Genomic DNA, 27,436 nt, shown 5'->3' on the forward strand with positions numbered 1-27,436 from the left:
CACCAAGTGACCGGAGAGTTTTGCAGAGACTAAGTGTGAGTACAATCAAGTTTTGAGAATAAATATATGAAGTCCTCCTTTCAAAATAAAAATATAAGCAAAAGTATTACAAATTTTGACAACAAAAGATATAAAATCCTGCTTTCAGACTGACAATATGTGTTCTTGGATCATGGCAGAACATTTCCCCCATAAATAACCCGTAGGAAAATGTTTGCAAAAAACAGAAGCATGACTGGCAAAACATGAGTAGTTTATTGGATAAATAATAAAATTGTTAAAAATGACCACTAGCAAAAATAGACTTAATTTAGAACAGTAAGATATTGTAACTTTGCTGTCGCTGGGAAAAGGAATGAAACAAACCCAAAATAAACAATCTTCAGAAAAGTAGTTCATTACCAGGACTCCTATAGGGAAAGCTAAGGGCGAATAAAATATCACCAAACAAAATGAAACACCAAGGTGTTTCAATAGCAAATATCAAAAGAAGAAAAATCAGAATATCTGAACAACAGGAATCTTAAAATAGCTAATTAAACCCCACATACAACACATAGTAAAATACCTTTTTAGAGAACAATTTGTTTGCTCTAGACGTGTTCCCAGGTAAACATTGGTAGTCAAGTATTGACTCATCAAACAGTAGCAGGTCAACCTTTACACTGAAACACAGACCCTGGATATAAGGAGGATCTTCCTACAGATTGGTGAAGAGCTGTTAAGGGTTGCAGTTCAATTCAAATCAACATTTGTACACAGCCTCCTTCTCGACAATAGGCAACTAAAACAGGGTTACAGGGCAGCAGTCACCGCTCTTCACTGAGCCTTACCAATGTTTTCCATGAGGAAAGACAATTATCTGCAGGAGGCAAAGAGTTTGCCCCTTTCATGATTTCTCATTTCTTACATGTTTGTCAAACTTCAGTGTTTCAGAACAAACACATTTTAAATATTAGTCAGACAACATAAGTAAACACAAAGTGCAATTTTTAAATGAAGATGTTTTTCATTAAAGTTTTATGTAAAATCAATGACTCCTCCAATCAGCTCTTTCACACTAATAAGCAGCAATTAGCAAGTAACTGTTGAAACGGTGCATCTGCTGAGCTCATAAGAGTCAGTGTCAGATTTTAAAGAGTTAATAAAGGAATGCTGTTGAGACAGCTTCCTGAATCCAGAGTTTCAGAAAGAGCGCAAGTTTTTAAGGTGACAGACACCCAATTTCAAGGCATTTATTACAAAGTCAAATTTCTTTTAAGTCATTTTTGAGATAGCATTTTTAAGGTAACACAGTTATTTGATTGTGCTCTAAAGTGGTACTAGTGGTAGCCACATTGGAAGGTTTTCCAGCAGAAACTGCCTTTTGAAGTTCATGCCATGTTCTCCTATGGAGATTCCTGACCCGAATCTCCATAGCATTCGGGTTAGGACTGTGGGATTATGGACTGTCCATGTCAGCTGTGACTTTACAATAATGTCACATGAACATCTCTCCAACTGAACGCTCTACTAAATGACATTGGATCATTTCACCACACAACACCTCCGATAATCTCTTCTAGTTAAGATAACCCTTTCATTACAAGAATATTTTTGGAAGGCATTTTTGGTTTCATTCCTTAAGAAGTTCAATAATCCTAATCATTTCTACACTGTGCCTCACTCAGTATGTTGTCATATACACCTTAAATCTGAACAACTTTGATTGTTTTGAAGGTTTGTAGTTTTTTTTTTCAGAACATTTACAATGTCTTAAACGTGGATTTACATAATCCACATTTTTATTGGAAAGGTTCCAGCTCAGAGTGAAGGAAATGAAATTACCCAAATATGTAATATTTAATCCAATAGTGAAGAAGTGCCAAATACAAAGACACAGATAAACAGGTGTTAACTTTCATCACATGGAAAAAACACACTTTGTTTTTCATTCATCTAGAAATTCGGCATTAGAAGGTCTTGATCTCTGTCATTTTCTCAGAGCATAAAAACAAATTCTGCAATTCCAGATATTTTGGAACAAACTCTTATTTAAGAAAACTAGTTTTCTGAAGGGGTAAATACAATATTTGATGGACTTTTAAAACAACATAAAGAAATACAAAAACAGTCCCAGCCTGCTGTGATAAATTCTTCTTCTTGGCTACAGCAGGTTTCAGACTCCTTTGACTTTGAATTTATTTTTTTTTTTGTCTTGCAAGGTTTTAATGAATTTGTTAATTCTAATCCAGTCTTGTTAAAAAATTGTTTTTAATTAGAAGATTGAAAAAGAAGTAATAAATGTTCATACAGTAGTTAAGCTCGAGGAAACACAGCACAGGTTTGGATTCCTACACCATAAAGATGTAGTTAAAGGTGCACTAGATGTTGTGGATTTGATGAGAAAATACAATATTTATTGCAGAGCTTGGAGACATGAGACTGTACTAAAGGATCTAAGCTTTCTCTAGTACACTTCACTCTTATATACAGATTCTGTCCAGTATGTTGTCTTGGTGTACAACAACGTATTTATTCTTTTTATCCACTCCAAAGATGAAAATAGTATTTTAGGGACTCATATTTTTCTGAAAGTCTAAAATCAACTGCAGTTTTTTTCACATTTGTGATGTGTTGTTTTTGCACTTTGTACGAAGCAGTCCACCAGCTAGCTAGCTCTCTCTCTCTCTCTCTCTCTCTCTAGTTGCCCATTTCTGATACATCCAAAAACGGAATATTTCCACAGACAGCGTCTGAGGTGACATCACTGTCCTCTGTGGTTTCTTTGGGATTCAAATCGGGAGTTTGTGATGGGGGTTAGGGTTAGATAACCCATACAGCAAATACCACAGACTCCATCTGTGTTAATATTTCTCTAATCCTAACTGACCTAAAAAATCTAAAGCTTAGTCCATTTAAACTCCGACAAGAGTAACAAATGTGTCGTTTTAAACAATCTGTCTAAATATGCTACGCATGGCACTACTAAATGGCATTTCTAAGTAATACTGTTATGAATTATTTATTTTGATTTAAAAGTAGCATAATAATTCAATATATCACACTACAGTGAGGAAAAAAGTATTTAGTCAGGCACCAATTGTGCAAGTTCTCCCACCTAACAAGATGAGAGGCCTGTAATTGACATCATATAGACAGACAGACCTCCATTATACAGAGAACACTTCTAGAAAATCACATTGTTTGACTTTGTAAAGAATTTTTTAGAAAATTATGATGGAAAATAAGAATTTTGTCAATAACAAAAGTTCATCTCAATACTTTATTGTATATTTTTTGTTGGCAATGAAAGAAGTCAAACATTTTCTGTAAGTCTTCACAAAGTTGGCAGACACTGTTGCTGGTATGTTGGAACATTCCTCCATGCAGATCTCCTCTGGAGCCGGGATGTTCTGGGGCTGTCGCTGGGCAACATGAACTTTCACCTCCCTCCAAAGGTTTTCTATGGGCTTGAGGTCTGGAAACTGGCGGGAAGCATTTCAGGACCTTGAAATGCTTATTGTGAGCCACTCCTGGAAGTGTGCTTGGAATCACTGTCATGCTGAAAGAAACATCCACTTCCATCTTGCTGATGGAATTAGGTTTGCACTGAAAATCTCATGAAACATGCCCCCGCCCCCTCCCACCCATTCATTCTTCTTACAGAAGTTACAGGGCAGAAATCTTGCTTGTTTGTTTTTTGACCAAATACTTATTTTCCACCATAATTTGCAAATAAATTCTTCAAAAAAAATCAGAGAATGTGATTTTCTAGATGTTTTCTCATTTTGTCTCACATTGGTGAGATCTACCTGTGATGTCAATTACTGGCCTCTCTCATCTTTAAATTGGGAAAACTTGCACAATTGGTGGCTGACTAAATACTTTTCCACTCACTGTATCTGCTCATCTATCTTTTCATCTTTCAAAAGTGTTGCAGACTGATACACATTTCTGAAATTGTGATACATAATCGTACTTTTAAACCTTTAAAATACATTTTGGCTGTCAAATAGTTTCTCCTTTGCCTGTTCAAAAACAGTGCAGAAGTGATTGATGGAAAAAGGAAGTGTTTGACTAAAGATCTGACAACTTTAACTATCTACTACTTGATGAGGTAAAGTGACAGATGAACCATTAATAAATGAGCCCTGTTTGTCTCTTCCTTTAAGAAAATAAGTGAGCAGTTCTCCTTTTCCCTTTACGAAAATGGGTCCTCTTCTCACAAAGCGGAAGCCATACTCCTTCAAAATATTGTAGCAGTCCTCCACTACCTGGGGAAAAAAACATACTGTCAGACAGATCATGAATGACAAAAAAATGTATTGAAAACAAAATCATTTCATGGATATCCAACATCTTTGCTAAGTGATGCTGGACATCAGAGACATTTTAAACTACAAGATTGTAAACAACAATTTACAAACCTTATTACAAATATGGCTACGGTTATTTTGAGGACATTCCTCAAAACCCAAAAAGTAATTCACAACTGATTAGTTTAACTTTCATTTAAAGACAGACAATATGACCCAGGGCTGGCCCAAGGCATAAGCAAACAAAGCAGTTGCTTGGGGCCACCAGGGGCCTCTTAAGTGGAGTAGGGTTAAATGATTAAAACAAACATTATTTTTACATCAACTTTTAAGTTAATATAAAGCCATTGAAGACTCAGAATCAACCAAGTACCAGTCCACGTTCTGATATGACAAAGGCTCACTTGGTACAAATAAAAAAATTAGCTCTTCTAATTACACTTAAGAGAAATTCATTTGATAAGAGTTTGTTGTGAATATGTGTGTATTTAGTCCATCTTGATCAGAGGTGTGCCGATTGCAGTTCTCTGGCTGATCCCAGTTATCGATCTTTAGAAAGATCTTAAACCAATCTTGCCGATTCTGATTTTGGCCAAAAACATTTTTTTTTTTTGTCTGAAATGTTTGTAAATATAGCAAGTCACTGACTTGGCAATGATGGGATGAATATTGTTAACTGCAAATATGCAGAGATGACCTGCTTGGTCTGTGAGTTAGTAAAACTTCTCACTGTAGATCAGAAGAGGATAGAGGCTGATTTCCAAACCTTTGCTGACCAAGATAAAATCAGGGGGTAAGACGGGCTTCACATGTAACTATCTGCCGTTCACTGATCTCCCAAATTCAGGAAACCATCGCAGATAAATCGGCTGGATAAATGTATCCTATGTGATACATACAAATAGGATGTAGCTAAAACAGCACTGCCAGAGATGAAATAAGTTTCTAATTGTGTGAATGACCTAATTATCTGAAAGTTGATTACAGGAATCCACAATTTCAGGAAAACTCAAGGGCCCCGAAACCAAATTTCACTTCGGGCCCCGTGGAGGTTTGGGTCGGCTCTCAAATGACCCAGAAATATTGTTGTTTTTGAATGTAAATTTGATGAAATTAGAAATATAAATATGTCATCACTAGGGTCTAAAATATTTCAGGTCTTATTTTTCCCATAACTTGAATGTCAAATTCCTGTAAAAAATAACTTAGGATATAAAGTAATCTTAGTATAATTAATGTTTATGTTTTGGGATGGCAATTTCCACCTTTTTGCAAAAAGGATGACAAAGCCTTCTCTTGGAAACTTCATTTTATGATTTTTTTTCTTTTATCAGACTGTTTGTGGATTTGTGTGTTATATATTGCTTCAGATTGATTGATTGATTGATTGATTGATTTATTACACAGACTGAATAAAAAGAGCATTAAAAAATGGCAACTAACCCATCAGGAGGCAATCATACCAATGTCTCCAGAGTGCAGATGAATATTTTACGGCACTATATTTAAAACTTTTCTACTGACTGCTGCTGAACACGTCACCGTCAAGCTCCAAGCAGGAACGAACCATTTCATGCAAATTCAGGGAGGTTAGGGTAAATACGTGCTTTTTGGTCTCTAAGGGATAACATTTCATTTTTACTGGAAAAAGCAATTTTACAAAACACAACAAGATTAATTTTGTAATTTTCTTATTTCTATGAACAAAAAAATACAGAAGGTTAAGAGTCATAGTTTATGACCCAAAGACACAGAATCTTGGGAACTGGCTCAAGGCCACAGCTGCATAGAGATAGGAGAACTGCAATGTTTAAATTCGACTTGTGATTGACTGTATGCTGGCAGCTGGGTTTTCTGTTTGCCCCTCCTAGACAGCAGCTGTCAATCCTGTAAAATTAGGGACCGCCTTAAATGAAATAAAAGATACTGCAAAAGAACCGGCTTTAGAGTGTGGATTCAACGACTAGGACGGAGACGTCTATGGCCTCACTCTCCGCTCTTCTGAGAGTAAAAATCTAATCTCAATTGTCTTTGTCTTGAGAGAATGTTTAGGTGAACGAACCTGACAATGAAGTAATTACTTACCTCAGTCATCCACTTTGCACAAACATATTATGGGTATGATTTGTACCAAGTGCCTTTCCAACACTTAAGAAAGTTAGTAATGAGTTGTTTTTGAAGCGCTGGGAGTTGTACCTGGATGTTTCCCATCACTCCTGTGGACTCCATGCGACTGGCCACATTCACAGTGTTTCCCCAGATGTCATAGTGGGGTTTCCGGGCACCAATCACTCCAGCTAGCACTCCTCCTTTGTTCAGGCCTGTATGAGAGGGTGTTTGTGTTCAATGAAACATCATAGAATATGTCAGATTTAACACCAATTGATTTCTCAGGAGTGGTGTGAAAGTAAATTGAATGTTTAGCTGTATTAGAAACAAATTAATTGGTCATATTTGTCTTGCAATGAAAGGAAGGCTACACTTCCTTTAACTTTATACTGGATAAAAATGACGAATCTTCAATGTTGTCTGATGAAAAGATGTAATAACATATTTACAAAACTGTGAGGGGTATTCACAAAATTTTACTTTACCTACATTTTTTTACATTTTTATGAGCAGAATGAAGTTCCACTTGTGAATTTCACAAAGAAAAACAGAAAATATTGATCTGAGAATTTTCAATTAAAGGAGTACCCCGACAAATTGAACATTTATTTCCTTGGGCCTGAAAAAAACCTTTTTATTTCAGCAGAGGTCTGTTTCTGTTGTGTCACAGTGTTAGTCAGTGAATGGATCTGCTGACTGCTCCTGGTGCAGTGTGAATAATTATAAAACAATACAATTGGAACTACTTACTATGTATTTTGTTCAAATTTAATTGTGTTATTTATTCTTAGCATTCTTTTTTGCATTAGTTTCTGTCTGAGAGCTTATGTGTTCTGTATGATTAATGTTAAATGCTTTCCTACTACAATGTGTGGATTTGTTCTTTCAAACATTTTATTAGTATTTTAAATTGTTTTCACTTGCATTCCATGTTACTTCATTTTCTCTGCTCCTAACCAGTGAACCAGAATGTCTAACTGCTGATTTATATTGACTGCTTTTGTTTTATTGAATTTAATTTTTTGTTACATTTGATTTACTTGCTTCAACTTTTGATTCTGTCAAACTTTAACGTTCTGTTGTGTTAATCTCATTAAAAAAAGTAGAAAATTACATATGAAATCTTTTACTTTGACATTTCAAGTTTAAGGTGTGAAAACTTTGTGCTTTGAGAGCCATGGACTCATGTAGAAATTAATGTTATTCTGATTGTCAGGATTTGAGTTTTTCTCTGTTATTTAGAGTTTCTGTGTTTTCTGCGTTATCCATGTTGTCCTGTCTCCCCTTGATTGCTCCCAGGTGTGTCTTGTTCCCCGATTATCTCCTGTGTATTTAATGTGCGTCTGTGACTCTGCATGTCTGTCGGGTCCTTGTCATTTCTTAACGCCTATTCTGTCTAGCTGTCCATCATTTCTCCAGTTGCTACCATCGTTGAGCCCTGGCTTCCATTCAGTCGTGCTGCCTGGCTGCTGGACTGTTGTTGGATTATACTTTGGACTGTGTTTCTGATTTTTTCATCATTAAAATCTCTTCTCATTTCAACCTGGTTCTACCATGTTTGCCTCACCACTTCCACACCCGCACTTCATGACAGAGATCCCTATCTTGAAAAATGTTAAGGATTTACAGGACACACAAAACACAAGAGCCTATTAAATAATGCGTCCCACCAGTTCTTTGAGACCTTATACACACTAATGTTAAGTATTTATTTATTTTCAACATCCCCGTTCTGTGTTTATACTATATTTGTTATGTTTATAATAATTACTTTTACTTCTGCAAACCTTTAGCTTATACTCTACAACACATGTTCCAATGATGCCAAGGTAAAGGAAAAGGTCGTACCAATGCGTAGCATGAAGTTGTTGAATGACTGGTAGTTGATGTTCATTAGTGTCACCTTCATGGCCAGAGCAAAGTCTGCCAAGTCTGCCAGGTGCTGCCACCGCTCTCTGTCTGACTGCTCTTCCTTCTGTAAGATAGAAATACAATCCTGTAGCATAAAAATGATTAACATTTGCGAAAAGGAGATAACCATAAATTATGATTGTCTTGGCTCTCTGAGGGGATTTTTAATGTCCCTGTGAAGCCCAAGTCCTGGGTTCTCTGGATTTCTCCCCTCATGACACCGTGGATTGTTACCCACTGGTTGCTCAAGTGTCTCATAACAGTTTATGGTTAATCAGCAGATTAACCATAAACCGTTCATAGATTCTCAGCTAGCAGTTGTTTCTCCACACCTGAACTGTCCTCCACCGCAGCCTCTGCATCACCAACAAAGAACTCACTCTGTCAAGACCTCACACTGGAACCCGGATCACTTCAAGGACACTCACAAAGAGACCATACCTTGGAAACCACTGTATTACGCCCCTGGCAGAAGTTCCTCTTCATCTCAGGTAAGATCAGTTTAGTTCTTCCTGAAGTTTTATATATATAGTTTGCATATATATATAAAAAAATTCCCTTCTCACCCACCGCAGGTGGTTCTTATCCTCTGAGCTCGGGTCCTCTACCAGAGGCCTGGGAGCTTGAGGGTTCTGCAGTATCTTGGCTGTGCCAAGGACTGCACATTTCTGGACTGAGATGTCTGATGTTGTTCCTGGGATCTGGGATCTTAGCTGACTGGATAGCTCAATACATAAGGCATCAGTATATCACCCGAGAGGGCAGGGTTCGAATCCAGTCTGGGTCCTTAGGCAAGACCCTTCAAGCTACTGCCTACCTCATACCATGAGAGATACTAAGTTGCATAACATGCCGGCTCAGACGTCGCCCGGCCAAACAAGGTCTGCGTCAGGTGTTGGGGAACCAGAGCACCTTGATGACAAATGGGCTACTGGAACAAGACGGAAATGGGCGAGAGATGAAAATGTGGATCTGTTGGAATGCTACTACTCAAGTAACCCTAGTCAGAGGGGTTACATGCAAAGACTGGGGAAGGAATGGTTACTTCGACATCCCCAGTCAACACTAAGCGCTAAACAACTAGTAGCTCAGTGTTCCAACATCCGCAAACGGCAACTGCTATCACAACTTGAGATTGACGAGATACAACACAAATGCTACGGCAAAAGGGAGGAACCCGGATGTCAGAACTGTGGGGACTTAACTACAAGTCCCCACCCAATGAGCGAAACAGAGCTGAACGAGACAGCTGCTGACATGAGAGAGAGAATCATGACCCGAATGACAACCAGGCCTCCTCGGCGCCAATTACAACGGCTGAGTGAAGTACCATCAGAAAGTCTCATTGAGAATGTGAATGCAGCATTGAGAACGATCCCTACCAACACCATAACAGAAACCAATGAGCTGATCTACAACTCAGCATCAGTGATCCTTGAGATACTTGGCTATAAGAGCAACCATGAGACCCAATACCCACCATGGAAAAGACGGTTAGAGGCTAAAATCAAGGTAACAAGGAGGGAAGTGAGCCAACTGTCAGAGCTCCACAAGGGTACAATGAAAAGACCAGTACCCAGAAAGTACAGGCAGATGCCCATACCTGAAGCACTCGAGACTGCCAAACAGAGGCTCCAAGCCTTGGCCAGCCGCCTAAAGAGATACACAAGGGAGAATGAATCCAGAAGGATTAACCGGCTCTTCTCCACTCAACCAGCTAAGGTGTACTCTCAATGGCAGGGTAATAACAACAGAGCAGACCCACCAAGGCTGGAGACTGAACAATACTGGAAAGGCATATGGGAAAGGGAGGCATCCCACAACAGCAATGCACAGTGGCTGATCTCTCTACGAGAGGACCACAGCAACCTCCCTGAGCAAGCCCCGGTAACCATCACTGTGACAGATGTTCAAGAAAGAGTCTCAGGTATGAAAAACTGGACAGCACCAGGGCCTGACATGATCCATGCCTACTGGCTAAAGAAACTCACTGCTCTCCACGAGCGACTGGCAGCCCAAATGAACCAGCTGCTACAAAGTGGGACTCACCCTGAATGGTTAACTGAAGGGCGGACAATCCTAATCCAGAAGGATCCATCAAAGGGTCCAGTCCCACCCAACTACCGACCAATAACCTGCCTCTCCACAACCTGGAAGCTCATGTCAGGCATCATAGCGGCCAAGATAAGCAAACACATGGATAAACACATGAGCACGGCACAGAAGGGTATCGGTGTAAATACCAGAGGAGCCAAACACCAACTCCTCATAGACCGCACAGTTGCCCGAGACTGCAAAACCCGACACACCAACCTGTGCATGGCTTGGATCGATTACAAGAAAGCCTATGACTCAATGCCGCATACTTGGATCATTGAATGCCTAGAGATGTATAACATCAACAGGATTCTGAGAGCCTTCATTGCAAACTCGATGAGGCTGTGGAAAACCACCCTTGAAGCCAACTGCAAACCACTTGGACAAGTGTCCATCAAATGTGGCATATACCAAGGAGATGCTCTGTCCCCGCTACTGTTCTGCATATATATATATAAAACTTCAGGAAGACTAGACTGATTATATATATATATATATATATATATATATATATATATATATATATATATATATATATATATATATATGTATGAGAGGTGTTGCAAACACTGTGTTGCAAATTGTGATGCTGACTTCTAGGGACAGTGATTGGCTCCTCTTATCTGACTTCTCTCTAATGACATTTGGCAAACAACCAAATGAAGCATTACTGCTAAAAAACAAATTTAAGCTACAAGGCTTAGATGCTAACAAAGTCACCATGGCCACTCACCAGTGACCCAAACATTACTCAAGTGAAATTAGGTAATCTGCTTACCTTCATGTACTTGTAACCATCATTGACATCAGAGGTGACACCTGATGCTGCCATGTATGTGCTCCCAATGGTCTTGATCTTTGTGATGTAGCGAAATTTGGGCTCATCCAGTAGCTGACATTGATGCATATAAAGAAAGGTAAGAACTTTATTAATTCCACAGGCTAACAAGAACATTTTCAGGACCTGGGTTGTCTTGATTTGTTTTGGGATTTGAGTCTAGCTTTATTATTCTGTGTTCCTTAGTCGGTTTCTTTGATTAGATCACCTTTCTCTGTTTTACCTTTGTTCAGTCCTTTAGTTTTATTATGTTCCTTATATGAAGCCCAGTGTAAATTCAATCAGGAAGACTCTTTATCGCACCTGCTCAGCAAATCACCTTATCAGGCTCCTCCTACCCAGCCATCTCCTCCAATCATTAGGCTTCGCTTCCTTCATAAAGTAATGCGTCCTCTACACCTGCTCCTCAGTCGAGTGTCAAGCAAGCTGCTGCAGAACGTCCATACGCCCTTATGATCTGCCGGGTCTCACTGCTTTTTATGGAGATCACTATTTTTTTCTTTGTTCTTTTTTATCTGTGCTCAAAAGCTACACTCACGCTGTTGGCACGGCTCCACTTCAATCCCAATCTCCCACTGTTCCCTCTTCAGTCCATTTTTGCTGCTCTCCTTCCGAATGACAATGTGTGCTTCCAATCCACATTCTGATGTTAAATTATTGTGTTGTTGGGAATGTAGTTAATTAGCACTTTAAAGGCTGAAAAAATACATTTTTTATTACCGAATATTAGCTGGGCTGCACAGTGGCACACTTAGTAGCACTGTCCTGGGTTCAATTTCTGGCCTGGGGTCTTTCTGTGTGGAGTTTGCATGTTCTCCCTATGCGTGGTGAGTTCTCTCTGGGTACTACAGCTTCCTCCCAAAGACATGACTGTCAGGTTGATGTGAGTGTGTGTGCATTGTTGTTTGTCCTGTGTCTCTGTGTTGCCCTGCGGTGGGCTGGCGACCTGTCCAGGTCGGTGCCTTTCTTCTAGCTGGAGAAAGGCATCGTCACCCCTCCCTAACCCTCGAGAGATAAGTGTGTTAGAAAATGTGTGGATAGATGGATGGACATATAATTTATTTTTATTGATATGAAACTGTGATTACTTGATTAATATTGTTGTACAACATGGAAAAACTTGAGAGATTACTAAACATCCCTTTAAATTGGAGCTCTAAACTAATGGATATTAATGTACTGGATTTTAAGCGGCTTTATTCTGGACTTTTCCTGGTCAGTTTTTTTGTTGTAGTGAACTATTTGGCCTGCAATCTTGCAGAGAAAACAGCATCACTATTCCAGACCTGGATGGTAAGCCACAGCTCACAGGTCCAAAGAAACTGATAGATAGTGACCAGACTGGTCACTAAAAATGAAACTTTGAATGAACATTGGCAGATACATTGAGAAGGAATAAATGAAACATTGAACTAACATTTGACACATTGAAAAGACTATGAAGATTTGTTTTTTGTTTTGTTTTCAAAAGGGCTTGATTTTATTTGTTTGAAAACTTGGGAGCAAATATTTCAATGAGTTAGTTCTCTTCTCTCACAAACTGTGTGTGTTTTCCTCTGCTGTTGCTCAGACCTAGGTTCCCACAAGTTCAGACATTTTCTGATCAGGCCGAACATCCCCTACGATTCTGTAGTGCAGGTATTAGTCGTTGAAGTAACTTACCTTGTTTAATAACTATCAAGGATATTAGAAATGACCTTCCCTAGGGGTTATGCACAATACATAGCCCTTTAAATTGCCTTTTTAAAATTGTGGATAAATGTTCCTTACAAACTAATTATGCTACATCTTAGGGGCACAATACTTACACTATCAAAGTCTGAGATGATCTCGTTGAGGAACCGTAGACATTCAATGCCACCATTATTGATGCTCTCCTCTGTGTAAAAGTCAGAGAAGTTGGGAATTGAGGCAAACATGACACCAATCTCATCGTATGACTGGCTGTACAACTCCTGAAAAAAAGAAATGCAAAAATCAATTCGATATATATATAATTGGATATATTGTGAAATTTCAATCTGTTATTTCTTGAATATTTTAAGGTTTAATTGTAAAATCAATAGTTCCATTTTCTCTAACTTTTGCAAATGGCAATCCTCTTTATATTAGCCCTTTCTGGTGTTTAATATGAACTTTAAACTATAAAGGGCATGAGAAATAAAATGTATAATTATTATTATAAAAGCATGTTAATCTACACAAAAAAACTCTCATTACTTGTTATCCTGGTCCCTCTTGCAAATAAGATCTGGATCTCAATTATGTTTGACCTTGTTAAGCAAATGAAATAAAAACAAGTTGAATTACAATGTGAGTGATAATTTTTCTTATTGTGGATATTTTAGTTTTTTAGTTTAGAACAGTTTGAGTTGAAATTTTCTGTAGAATAAAGTTTGAGATTTGAATTATTTCTTAGAAAAAAATTATTTGAGTAAATGACTTAAATTTGTCATGTTAAACACACTAGGACTCAGTTTTTTCAAAAACTCAGTAATTTGAGTTGTACAAATGTAATTCATTGAGATGGATGATTGTTGTAATATATTCGGCTTCTTGTCTCATGCTTTACATCAGGGGTGTCAACATCCAGTCCTGGAGGGCCGGTGTCCTGCAACTTTTAGATGTGCCTCTGCTGCACCTGAATAGAATAATTAGGTCTTTAGCAAGACTCTGGAGAACTGATCTACACCAGGAGGAGGGAATTCAGCCATTTCATTCCTGTGTTTTGTACCTGTGGCACATGGAAAAACTGCATGACAGCGGCCCTCCAGGACTGGAGTTTGACACCCTTGCCTTACATGAAGGAGCAATCCTGTTGGGGAGCTGGGGTTTTGGGTTCTTTGCGTTTTTTCTTTGATTTCCTCTACTCATCCACCACATGGAGACAGGAGGCCGCATTGGCCGGAGGATGGTCTCTGTTGTTCATTCCACACACCTGATACCAAACTGCATCATCAGCCAGTGTATAAGAGAAGCCAGTCGCTAGTGAGCGCAAGCCATTCACAGTATTCTGTGCCCCTCAGTGTTTGCACTTCCTGCGTCTCTGTGAGTGTTTTACTAAACTCTCCTTTGTGATCTCCTAGCAGATTGTTCAGTGGAGCTCTTGGTCCTTCCCTTTCGACAGCAAGAAACTCCATAAAGAAACCTCAAGTTCATTATTCCAGGACTAGCGATAATCCTCTTCCTGTGCTGCTACCCGTCTGCCCTCCTACGAAAACAGCCACCTAGCAATCATCACCGCTCTGTCTCTCTGGATTCCCTAGAAACAGTTTCACCCCCACCTGGACCAAACACCTCCTCAAGAAACCAAGCCCCAGCACCAGCTTTACTTCCTCCCTGGAGGATTTAACTCTACTTCACAAGCAAGATCATCCTCTGATCTCTCATTCACCTTTTGTCAAGCTCAGATCACTTCTCATATACTCTGTCTTCAGTGGTCCAGATCCCCCCTGCTGTTCTGGTCCCAGGACAAAGAAAGCTCATGAATGTCTTTGTGTACAATAAACTTTATTTTACTGATTCGTCTGTCTCCTGAGTGTGTCCTGTATGTGGGTCAAATGATTAGCAACAAACATGATAAATCCAGACACCGATCTGGCGCTTCAGTTAGTTTTATTGGTAACCAAGACAACAGAACGTAATGTTGCAACCTTCCATGTGAGCATCTAAGTTATTGGGGTTATTACAATAAACCCAATAACTAGAACCAGCATCAACACAAAATAAATATCAGTATACTACATTTTTAATTTTGAACTCCTGCTACTTTTTAGTTCTTTTAATTAGAAAAGTATAACCCAAAGAGCAACCAGAATATAACTTTGCATAACAATGTTAAACATCTATTGCTTTGCTATATACTTTTAACTGCCTTGTTGCTGAAATGTAGTATATAAATATACCTGAAAAGGACCACAGTTTAGTATGTTTTGGAGTGACTCCTCTTTACAAAATGTCTTCTCATAAAGCCTTTATCTTTTCTGATCATCACTCTCAAATTTATTTCCCATTTTTTCGAAGTTTCTTTTGTCATAGAGGGTTACCCTAAAGTCTTCACTTAACCCAATTGAGCTGTAAATGGCTCCGAGCTCACTTGGGTGCCATGAGTCACTTAAGGAATTGTGATTAATTCACAACTAAAGAACAAGTCCAACATTTTAATGAAAAGGTAAAAAAGGTTTTACTATTTCGGTATATATGCTATATTGTAAAGCATATAAACAAATGTTTTATATGCTGTACAAGATTTAAAAAACAAAATTGTTTTCAACAAATTAGGTCAATCAATGTCAAATGTAACAAATTTGCTTAAAATAATTTTCTGCACATCAAGTTTTGCTTTACCTTTAGACCATTTAGAAGTTTTCACAAATGGAAATGATGACCTGGATTTAGAGAGGGTTAGGGTTAGAGCGGTAAAAACTAATTGTAACAACAAAGATCTTACCTCATCCCTTTTCTTGGAGCCCAGGAAGTGTCGAGCCACATGTTCAGGTAACATGTTTGTTACAAGAGCTTCATTCCAGCGCCTCATTTCATATACTTTCTCCTTCTGCTCATGGACTTCTATCTTCCATAAGAAAAGCGTGCGAGCAAGCTTCTCCACCTTCAACCAAGACAGTTTATATCAGGATTATTAACTAATAATATTATTATTATTAGCATCAGACATGCATAGCATTAAAGGCTCATAAGAGCTTGTTTTAACACACTTTATGCATTTCACATTTTAATTCATCCATTGACATATGCATTCATATCATGCTGATGGTGCTACTGGATTGTAGCCACATCTGCCCTGGGAAAGTCTGACAGAAACAAGGCCGCCATTCACCGGCACCACCAGGCCCTCTATCGTCGTGTCCTTCACCAAGACACTTGAGAGGCTGATGGAGCAGGAACTGAACTGTCAACACACCGATTGCTGGATGAACTCTTACTAACCTATTATGTTTACTTATCTTGGAGATATACACACTATATTCTCAAAATATTTGCTCACCCATTCAAATGATCAAAATCAGGTGCTCCAATCACTTCCATGGCAACAGGTGTATAAAATGAATCAACTAGTCATGCAAACAGCTTTTACAAACATTTGTGAAAGAACGGATCGTTCTCAGGAGCTCAGTGAATTTCAGAGTGGAACTGTGATAGCATGCCACCTGTGCAACAAATCCAGTCGTGAAGTTTCCTTGCTCCTAAATATTTCAGTCAATTGTCAGCTGCATGACAATTGGAAGTGTCAGGCATGTTCAATTGACACAATTGAACCTATGTCACTGAAATGTCAATAAATTATGTGGGTCTGTCACAATTTGTCCCAAAGTAAACACCTCATACGTAGAGGACAAAGTTGTCGAACGAGTCTACCATGCGATACAGTATGGCTACTGGTTTTCTATTTGCCTGCTATTAAATGTGATTTGGTGGAAAGTAATCAGAAAAATGATTAAAAGTCATCAGTGGAACATGAACAAGACACGTTTTACCCAGAGTATTTAGAGGATGGAACAGAATTTATTCCATTTTCAAAACTGAAGTCTGGAAAAATGTAAAAGTGGGACAAGTGCCTGGAGCAGACCTAACAGCTGAATACAGTGATTGACGGTATTAAACATGCCTGCATGAAGGTTTTGACATTATTACATCATCTGTTTAATGGTACAAATCGATGCATCGAGCTTGGTCCAAAAAATAAATAAATATGTGCTGTTTCTACAGTCTCTTTGTAAAGCAGTAACTTCTCAGGCATGTGGTACAAATATTCACACACAGCTTGACATAAGTGATCAAAACATAGTTCAGATACACACTGTTAAGTAATTGCTCACTTGCTTGTAGCAAGTGCAAAACATGCACAATACAACTACGCCAAAGGTGCATAAATATGACAAAAATAACGACTGGTCAAATATTTGGAAGATATAAAAATACATAATTAAATAGATGAAAAATATCCCCCAGCAATCCCAGTTTTGAGTATCAGGACAATAACTCCAGCGCACCATCACGTTACATCCGGATGCTCTGGGTCTATAGACAAAAGGCTCAGATTATATTTGCTGCATATTCCACAAACTGTGTCGGCAAAAACTTGTCAGCGGGACTGCTGACAATATTTTTGCAATAAAAACAAGATTAAAAAGCACCATGATTAAACATTAATGTATTTTTTTATCTAGCAAACAAAAACAAATTTCAACAGCCAACACAAGTGAAAACCATAAGTAGCCATCAATATTGAAAATAAAATAAGTAAAAAGAAACAATTTTTACAAAAAATCTGTTTCTCTGTGGTTTCTGAAAATTCATGAGCCTGATGTATGAGCCATTCAAAATATTTAACTTATTTTGCTTTCTTTACATGGCTGACTTTTGGACAAGCAAAGAGGAAAGAAAACTATTGGGGAAATTATTTTTCGACCTGACAACAAAAAAATAGTCTGCTCTGGGCAAAGTGTGGGTGAGCATCTGGTCCGGATCCATATACGGACATGGGCTTGATGTCATTTTTTATCCCAACGGATGGAAAGAAAAACATTGCCACAGTTCTATAAATACTGCATTTGAGCCAGATGTGGAGCAAATACACATCTGGCTAACATTAAACAAAAAGGACACAAAGAAAAATCAACTGTTAAAAAAAATAATAACATTTTGTCTTGTTTGTGTTTTCAGTATCTTGAGAATACTTTATTATTAATTCATTATTTCATTAAATAATGAGTCATTTCAATCTTAGGCAGATTTGGTCCAAACACGGACTGGATCAGAGCCAAAGCTTTTGTGAGGTGTCAGAACGGTTCATGATCCCAACCTGACCTGGACCTGGTGCATACAGAAACCCAGGTGACTGTTATGTGAGCTGGAGTCTTAATAGATTTGACCAGATCTTCATACTGTAGGTTTGTCTGTATATAAATACAGAGATGTCAGTCACAATTGTCAGAGTTGGATCCGTCTTACGTAAATGTCTGGTGAGACCAGCAGACGGGCACGGCCGTCACACGGGGGGCAAAATTGTTTTCATTTCTATTTTCTAAAAGAAGGGTTATATTTCTTTTAGTTAAAATGTAAACGCATTTCTAACAAAAGCCCTGGGTGGTAACATGTGGTTTGATTCTTGCACAACAGTGCCGCTTGCATGCATGTAAACTTACATGTCTGGAGAAGTAATAGAAGCTGACCATCATAATGAAGATCATAACTGTCATGGTGAACTTGGAGGGAGCCATCTCTGAGCTGGAAAAAGAAAAGTGTCATTCTAAAATATCAAGGTGAAAAACAATGTTAAAGGAAGAATTGGTATTCATATTTCCTATTTCCTGCAAAGCGGGGCTTTTGTATAATGCGCCTATTTTGGTTTGCTAACATAGAACTGGGGAACGTAAGATTTGTGTAACCCAGAAATTTTTCTTTCATCATGCACATCACGTGAAAGTCTGTGTTGAAGCTCCTACATGTGCAACAGCCGAGTTCACAGTGCCATAAAATGTTCATGCTTTCTTAAGGTCTGCACTCCTCAGGTTCAGAGAAGTTTCTTCTCTTTCCCAGTGATGGAAGAACAAAATAATGTAATTCAGTTTTGCAGCCTGTCTGGGAGCTCTGCAGGTTATTTCTGGTCAACTATCCACACAAAACGCATTTTTCTTATGTGGAGTCTGATAACTTTATGTACACATGAGACCTATGACTATTTCCTAAGAACTCGACACTTTGCAGACACTTTGTGCTTATTTCTACTACTTCAAATAAAAAATAGTTGACTACTCTTGCCATTGACTCTCACAGAACGTTTTCTGTTTTCAGAAAGTTTTACCTGTATTCTTGGAAGCGAACCATGTCGTAGTGGTCAAAGATGTCTTTCCAACTGTAGATGTTAACGATGCCAGTTGTTGCTGTTATAAGTAGCATCAGCGTAAGCTTGACCATGTGGCTGACCTGAACTAGCATGGTAGTGGCTATTAGTGCAAGCACTGCTATAAAGCTGTAATATTTAGGATTATTCAGGCATTCTCCAAAGCTGGACTGTGAAGATGAGGAAGAAAACGGAGCCGCTGTGGTGCTACCTGAATCTGGGACTCCAGGTGTACAACTGAGCTGAATATTAAAGAGACATAAAGGGAAATCAATTGTTATTTCTAAATATTTTCTCTTTCAGAAATGATCCATTCAGATTAGGATTTTATCATGGTTTTCTAATAAACGGCTGCAATAGATACACAGGAGTTTTCTCTGTAAACATGAATTTACAAAAATTACAAAACCCTCACAAAACTCTTGTTTCTGTAGAAATAAGTCAAAGCCACTTACCATATCTAAAAGATCTGCCATGATTAAGATGAAAATAGCTGCAATGGCCCACGTATTTCGAGCCCAACGGGTGTGGTCAATCCAGATTGAGAAAGACACCAACTTTTTGGGAAAGATCTTAAATGAAAGAATATATTTAGAAAAGTAAGCCAATCATTTGCAACTTATCTTTCTCTTACCACAACAAACGGTACTCAACCGGATTCTTTTATTAGCTTTACACAATCTAGCTTTAATGATTAGTTTTGCTTCCCAAAGCCTAGAGAGACAAGAAGTTGAGGAGCAAAATATTGCATTACAGATTTATTTTTTGTTTAGTTCTTTTTATTTAGATCTGAAAATTAGAGATTGTATTTAGTTTGTCGTCTTCACACACCCATTTACCTTACAGCCAAATGGTTATGCTGCAGATGTCCAGCAGCATTGGGCTGACCAAAGAGATTGGTCAGCTCAATCTCTTTCATGTTAGAAAGTCAACAGATTGTGACTCTTCCATGTAAGACTATGTGGAATCACCACAGCGTTTGTGATTTGTACTTTACACAAATCAAACAATTCTGCTTTTTTGGAATGAGACTATCTGCCACTTCTGTAATTCCTGTAAAAAAATAAATGAGAAATTTTGCAGACACTATTGTGAATTTTTTTCCTTCTGTAGATTAGCACTGTAGTTTTGGGACCAGAGTTTACAATCAGACAATTACCTTGGAGCTAAAACTGACAAGATGCCAAGGCAAGATCACTGCAAATGCTCTGGGTGAAGCATGTCGAGTTCATGTTCCCCACTGACAATGTTTAACCATTTTTTGGGATTACTTTTCATTAAATTTATGACTGGTGCGCATTCTTAATAATAAGCCTGATGAAAGCCCACATTTTATCAGAAGTTAATTTCCTCCAGGTAAAGGTCATGTGACCCGGGATAAATTGTGTCCACTGATTGGTCAGTTGCCGACAAACCCACTGCACTTTTTGACAGGTGGCATGACATCAATTTTTGATATTTTTTTTTGTTTTATATATATCTTTGAGTAGAATTTCTTTTAATATTTTAAAATTAGAATTTTAAAATACTTAAAATATTTTAGAAAATTTGTAGAGGTTTGTAAAAAATCCTTTAGCTAAAGTAAACTAAGGGTAGACTGACATTCACAATCAGTTACTAGTACCTCTTAACTCTTGTGGCACTGCAGGCATGTAAAATTACATTATTTAATGCAGTATCGACAGTACTAAAAAGCCTCAAGCACTATTTAAACTAAGTCTATATTTTCTGTTCCCATGCGATTGACTGGCTTACTTTGTGGAAGCATCTGTCAATATCTCCATATTGACCTGCCTGGTAAATGTCAGGAAATAACATTACATGACTGGACACAATCAAAAGTATTACATAAAACCCAAACACCCCAACAGTTACGTGGTATCCAAAGATACTCTTTTATAGATAGATAACAATAGTTTAATAAGTTATGTTAGTGTATGATGGTGTAGAAATAGCTTTGTAACTCACTCCTGGAAAGATGGCCGCAAGAGAGCAGATTGTCAGGATGAACAGCAAAATCTCTCCCACTACAAAGGTGATGTAGTTTATAATGAGCCTGTTCAAAAACAAACATACCAAGATAACATTTGGCACCAAGAGTAGCTTGTCAAAAACATTTATGAAACTTTTTCACAATTATTTTGTATCTGTGTTATGGGAAATGACTTTGGTATAAAACTGACCTGGGATCTATAAGTGCCTCCATTACTGTAGTAAAGAGAAGAACAACACAGGAGCAACAGAAGGCAGCACCACTCTGCTTCTCCTTCTCAATAGAATAACGAACCTCTAAGTCTGGATCCACAAACCTCAAAGAAAGCTTGTTGGTGTGTTTTCCCTTCAGCCTGTCAAGACATTAAAGTTGAACCGTTTTAATAAGAACCTTTACATTTTTGGGATTCTCCGATATTTTTGAACTATTCTAAAGAATTGCACATATGTTCTCTAATATGCTTCCATGCTTTTTTATTAGTGTCTATTGTCTCAATCCCAAAACTGAATCAGGTTTATGTCTTGCGTGTTAGTCAGGGAGTTGTCCATATATGTTTCATGAATTAGATCTGTTTTGGTGTAGAATGTTGAGATTACATTTGTTCTGAATTGGCACTAAGCAAAAATGACCTATTTTAAATTAAGCATAATTCAACTAAATGTAATTTGGCTGCATTCTGAGTAGGTTTATCTCAGAAAACATAATATGACTGGCATGCCTTTTTACAAACCAATCAATTACCTGGCAAGCATAAATGCCTATAAATGAATACCAAGAAATATTTGGACTGTGCCAGAATTATTTCTAAATCTAGATTTTTTTTCTTACGGGGCAAATAACTGACTAATTAACTTGTTTGTCATGGATTGCATTCACTGAAAAAAGAAAATATTTCAACCAACTTCATTGAATTGCTTCAGTTAGTAACAAGTAACTCAATTATGTTTATCCAACTTAATTCATGAAGTTAAATGAACAAATTTAATTCAGTCTTACTTAAATCATGTAGATTACTTCAAATAAAAAGTAAACTAATAAAAGACCTTTTGGCTCAGGCTGTCTTTATTTGAGAGTAGTTAGACAGGAAAGTGGGTAATGAAAGAGGGGGAAGACATGTGGCAAAGGTCACAGGCCGGGAATTGAACCTGTGACGGCCGCATTGAGGACTAAGGTCTCCTTGTGTGAGTTGTGCTCTGCCTCCACAGCTCAATGGTTGATACAGGATCTGTTCCTGGTCAAGCTTGTGTCATGATGTCAGAACGTGGCTTTGCATTTAACTGTTTCAAGTAAAGTGAAAGCAAAAAGTTCCTTTAAGTAAAAGAAAATGTAACTTTTAAGCTGATTCAACTCAAAAAAGTAAGTTGACATCACTAAACTGTAGCCCAAACACACTTTTTAGAGTGTATGCTTATATATAATGTTGACTTTTTTCAATCTTTTGTAATGTTCCCGAAGATTAATTGTGTTGTGCAGTGGCTTTATGTTGATATTAAAAATTAAAGTTCTCAATCATGGCTAAGTTGCTTAAGTTTTAACTGGTTGTTGTATTTAAAAGGTTCTTATCTTCCTTCTTTTAGCACCACATGAAGAGAGAAACATTGGACACTTTGTGTTGTATAAGATAAAAAGCACATTATGGTTTAGCTCATCTCTCAACTTCTCACCAGTCTTCCAAACACATACAGGACTCAAGTACAAATTAGGAATTACACTTTTACAAAGTGTAATAACTTATATTGTTTCAGAAAAACCACTATTGTCTCGGTACAACAGAGGAAGAATAAAGAAGATGCGCTTAATTTGCAGTCAAGAAATAATTTTGGGGAATCAGTTTTCTGACCGCAAGAAAATTGAAATATCACTGGTCATTTCCGATGTAAAGGGAAAAAATTGCCACTTACGCTTGAACTGTTTCTCTCTCCAACAGAGCCTCATTAAGCAACTTGTTGAGCTCTTGCTCATTCTCTTGGGCATCAATCACCCGTTCAGCCAGGTCCCGTAGTCGGAGCCTCCTCCGTGGATTTGGAAAAGATGGGTTCACTACCTGCAGTGCCAGAAAAATAAAAACAATATTGTGTGCTATTGTTATTATTGTTTCTTTGCTGGTCTATTTATTACATACGTATGCAATAATGCTCACTTGTGCATTTAGAAGCGAGAAGCCTATTAAAGGAACTCTAAAGTGATGAAAACTTCTGCATGAGACATTGTCAAAAATATTGTTACTTTTACTACAGTAACTATGACTAGACTACTCTGGAATAAAAGAGATTGAATAATTATCATGGCACTTTGTCAACATAATGACAATGAATGGAGGCCACAATCATATAGAAATTAATAAACTGCTTTATAAAGTAATTACTGTGACAAATGTTGCATCCAATAAAAATACAAAATAAGAACTTTCCAAACTTATTTCACTATGTAATGCATTTGACTGTAGAAATCAATGTTAAAAAAGGAAAAAAAAATATCTGGATAACTTGTGTATACAGAATATAGGAACATGTATTGATACATTTTACAATAATTTAGCATTTATACTTGGCAAAATTCATTTAATTTAGGTTCAAATTGTGTGTGGTGACATTAATAAAACCAGGGCTGTGGTATAATGATAATATTCAAGAAACATGGAAAATGTCAATAGTTTAATTAAAAAACATGCACTAAGCAGAAGTCATTACAATTTTTTGGTAGAAATGGTACAATTATAGATGATTCAAAAATAATTGAAAATCAGATTTATGTAAATATTGGACATGATTTATCAAATACTATAATGGTGTCTATTATAGGGATAAAGATAGTTCAGCTGGAGGTAACATTAACACAAACATCAACTCATGTTTTATCAGAGGAGTTAATGAAAAAGAAATATGATAAATCTTAAAAATAAAAAGTCTACCAATTTGGCTGGAATGGACATCTGTAATACGTCCTTTCAAAAAGAGGCACTCCAAGTAAAATGAAAACTGCAAAAGTCATAACCTTATTTGAAAGTGGTGATAAACATCAATTCTCATATTATAGACGTACTTCTCTTCTCTCTCAACTTTCCAAAATTTCAGAAAAAATGTTCCCGTAACATTTGCATAATTTCATGAAAAAATCTTTATTATTATCTGAATGTCAATATGGATTTAGATCCAAAAGATCAACTTCAACGGCTGTAATGCAGCCAATAGAAGATATAGAAAATGAAGTGATTAAATAGAATATACTGTGGGAGTGTTATATAGACTTAAAAACTATTTGACACTACAGACAATGAAATACTTTAACATAAATTAGAGAAATATGGAGTATGAGGCATTGTAGTCTTGGTTAAAGACTTCCCTGTGTCAAAGGTATCAATATGTACAAATAAGTATCATACATTCTGATTTACTAGAAGTTACCTGTGGAGTTGGTAGTGGGTCCTAAACTTTTTTTACTTTTCATTAATGATATATGAAATGAATCTAAGTCGTTAACATTTACTTTATTCGCAGATGATACCACATCTGGTAGTAGTTCATAGCAGGTTCTTACATACATAATCGGAAAAAAACTCACCAAATTTACCAAAATATACATTTTTTTAAATTTACCCTCGTGTCCAACTCTTCTGGTTCTTCAGGTGTGTTGCAGGCTGCCTCCACGCTGCCGTTACACTCTGTTGTGTTGATTAATAGTGGGGAATTTCCATTAGAAGAGGTTACTGACAGCTTCTGAGAAAGAAAGCAAAAAGTGGGTCTTCTGTGATAATGAGTGAAAACTTACCCACTAAATATATGAGTATATATAGTTCCAAAACCTCATTTCATGTCTTTTCAAAGAAAAATGTTTAAACATTTTCAAAATTACATCTCTCTTCCTTCCTGTCTTGTACATACTTTTTATGAGAACAGTGAAAATGTTTGGACATTAACATACTAGCTGTGAGTGTCTGGATGTTCAACTAACCACAGGACTGATTCCGTCTCTTCCCAGGGGATCTTTAGGAACCGTCACCAGGTAGGTCTCGATACCTCTCTCCCTCAGGTAGTCACAGCGATCGCCTCCATTTCCTGGCTCCACATCAAATTCTCCATGAAGACACTCCATGGTACTTTGTGAGATGTGAACACGTCTAATCCAATAGCACAAAAGAATAAAACATCAGACTTTTGCTTTTGTTACAGTTATTGTTTATGTTTGGTTTGTTTTACCAGCCCGAAAACCATTTTTGGAGAGAAAATTGCCCTTTTGGTGTCTGGTATGATAAAAAAAAACTGCCCATGTGTGTGTTTTACCCTTTTAACATTATGTTCTCTGTTCTCTTATGTTCTCAGAAAGCCATCCGACCCGGCTTTCTGTTAAGCTGTGACATGTTGAGGATGGTGTCACAGCTGTTGTGTCCTTCTACAGATGACATTGAGCTTTTCCTGTACGTGTTGCCTTTAAACCGTCTCAGAGCTCGTCTGTTAAGATGTGTTTCTCTCACAAAGGAGACATCACTCCTAAACGTGACACCACTAAAGGAGTTCTTACTGATGATACATTATGACTTCTCGATAACATAGAAAGGATTCCAGGATCAGTGCTTCTGTTTTTTTCTGCTCTGTCTTTTCCAATCCCCATTCAACAGCTCATACTGAGTCAGGTTCTGGTTCTGCTGGAGGTTTCTTCTTTGGAAAGTCAACAAGACATTGCACAGGACTGTCCACAGGATTGTTGAAGCATTCACTTCAAGAGGAGTGATCTTTTACTGTGGCCAGCCTAAGGGACACTTCTGCAATAATCATGCTGTCTACTCAGCATCTTGAGCTGGGATGGATTATCCTCTGCAAAGGAGAAGGTCTCCTTTGCAGAGATAGGAGAACTTCCTATCTATTTGTGACAAATCTGTCACAAATTTAAACAGGTTTGTGAACAATATAGAAAATGTTCCAAAGTAGTATCTTTGAGGTCATCCAATTAAAAAAAGGCAACAAAACAAAAATGTTGTTTATTTTTTTCTTCCCTGTAGATGTTTGTGAAATTTGTGCCATTTGCTACAAAATGCTCAGGAGTAAAATGTTACGGTCAGACGGCAGGGAAACAGGGGGTTGCCCTGTCAGATCGTCACGTTCCAAAACCACACACACAAACAAAAACCTCACAGAAGCCCACTTGGGATCAGAGCAACCCTGGCACAGAGTAAAAAGCTTGTGGGGTCTCAATTAGCATTAGGGTTAGAGTTAATGGTTAGTTTTATCAATGCATTCTACCACAACCAGCTCTTTGTGGACATTAATACTCTTAATATGACCTGAAATGAAAATACATTTGAACAGAACTTGCTCTTACCCTGGAATGCCTCCTGCTTCCATTTTGTTGGCTACTGTGACATCTGTAGACCAAACATCATACTGCCAGCGTTTCTGTCCCAGCACTCCTCCAAGTACTGTTCCGCTGTGCACTCCAACCCTCATATCAACATTGGTTTGGGTTTTTTCACGGACATACCTAGAGTAGTTTCACAAAAAAGTATGCTAAACACAAGGTCACCTTAAAAGAGAAAGTTCCTGAACAAAACAAAAGCTTTTTTTCTTATATCCAAAGCCTGAAAATAGCTAGAAAACATTTTGAACCAACAGTGGATGAAAGGTGATTATTTGTCAAAACACAGAGAGGACAATACACATTAGACAAAATGCAAGAATTAGCCATGAAGGCTGGTTTTCATCTGTAATCCTTCAGTGTAAAAATAATAAATATAAAAGCAGTACAGATAAGTTAAGAATTTTAAACAAATAATAATTAAAAAAAAAAATAATAATATATATATATATATATATATATATATATATATATATATATATATATATATATATATATATATACACTGCTAAAAAAATAAAGGAAACACTCAAACAACACAATATAACTCCAAGTAAATCAAACTTGTGTGAAATCAAACTGTCCACTTAGAAAGCAACACTGATTGACAATCAATATCACCTGCTGTTGTGCAAATGGAATAGACAACAGGTGGAAATTATTGTCATATTTATTTCATTCATTCAGATCTAGGATGTGTTATTGGAGTTGTTCCCTTTATTTTTTGGAGCAGTGTATATATATTCCACCAGTATTTTATTCCATAGAGATTTTGAAGGTGTATTGTAAAGACACATACACTTTCATAATCACCTTTATAAGTTAAATAGAGACCAAACTTCTCTCATTTTAGGACAATTAGAATTACCTAAATTATTTCTATTTGCTAAATAAATAAAATTGGTTTCCATGGAGCATGTACAGATGCAGTGGCAAATGGCTAGGATCCTCAACAGTTAAGATCTTTTCCGCATTGG

The 27,436-nt window shown here is 37.4% G+C and overlaps 1 protein-coding gene across 4 annotated transcripts in view; it reads right to left on the reverse strand.

The window, feature by feature from the left end:
- Positions 1 to 236: 236 nt before the first annotated feature.
- Positions 237 to 27,436, reverse strand: part of adcy3a (adenylate cyclase 3a) — a 46,328-nt gene continuing 19,128 nt past the window's right edge. For 3 of the 4 annotated variants that reach the window (XM_055023128.1, XM_055023127.1, XM_055023125.1), the window contains 15 exons: positions 26,427 to 26,585; positions 25,062 to 25,227; positions 24,707 to 24,826; positions 23,012 to 23,154; positions 21,301 to 21,462; positions 21,086 to 21,173; positions 19,573 to 19,689; positions 19,079 to 19,359; positions 18,420 to 18,501; positions 15,704 to 15,862; positions 13,062 to 13,208; positions 11,194 to 11,307; positions 8,256 to 8,382; positions 6,495 to 6,619; positions 237 to 4,256 (listed from right to left, as the gene is read on the reverse strand). In XM_055023128.1, the coding sequence (XP_054879103.1) occupies positions 4,077 to 4,256; positions 6,495 to 6,619; positions 8,256 to 8,382; positions 11,194 to 11,307; positions 13,062 to 13,208; positions 15,704 to 15,862; positions 18,420 to 18,501; positions 19,079 to 19,359; positions 19,573 to 19,689; positions 21,086 to 21,173; positions 21,301 to 21,462; positions 23,012 to 23,154; positions 24,707 to 24,826; positions 25,062 to 25,227; positions 26,427 to 26,585 (2,170 nt within the window). In that variant the 3' untranslated portion in view covers positions 237 to 4,076. The remainder of the gene's footprint in view (positions 4,257 to 6,494; positions 6,620 to 8,255; positions 8,383 to 11,193; positions 11,308 to 13,061; positions 13,209 to 15,703; positions 15,863 to 18,419; positions 18,502 to 19,078; positions 19,360 to 19,572; positions 19,690 to 21,085; positions 21,174 to 21,300; positions 21,463 to 23,011; positions 23,155 to 24,706; positions 24,827 to 25,061; positions 25,228 to 26,426; positions 26,586 to 27,436) is intronic. The other variant, XM_055023126.1, reaches the window with a different exon arrangement.

The sequence above is a fragment of the Poeciliopsis prolifica genome, unplaced genomic scaffold (assembly GCF_027474105.1).
Source record: "Poeciliopsis prolifica strain line A6 unplaced genomic scaffold, Auburn_PproV2 SCAFFOLD096, whole genome shotgun sequence".
NCBI classification, from domain to species: domain Eukaryota; kingdom Metazoa; phylum Chordata; class Actinopteri; order Cyprinodontiformes; family Poeciliidae; genus Poeciliopsis; species Poeciliopsis prolifica.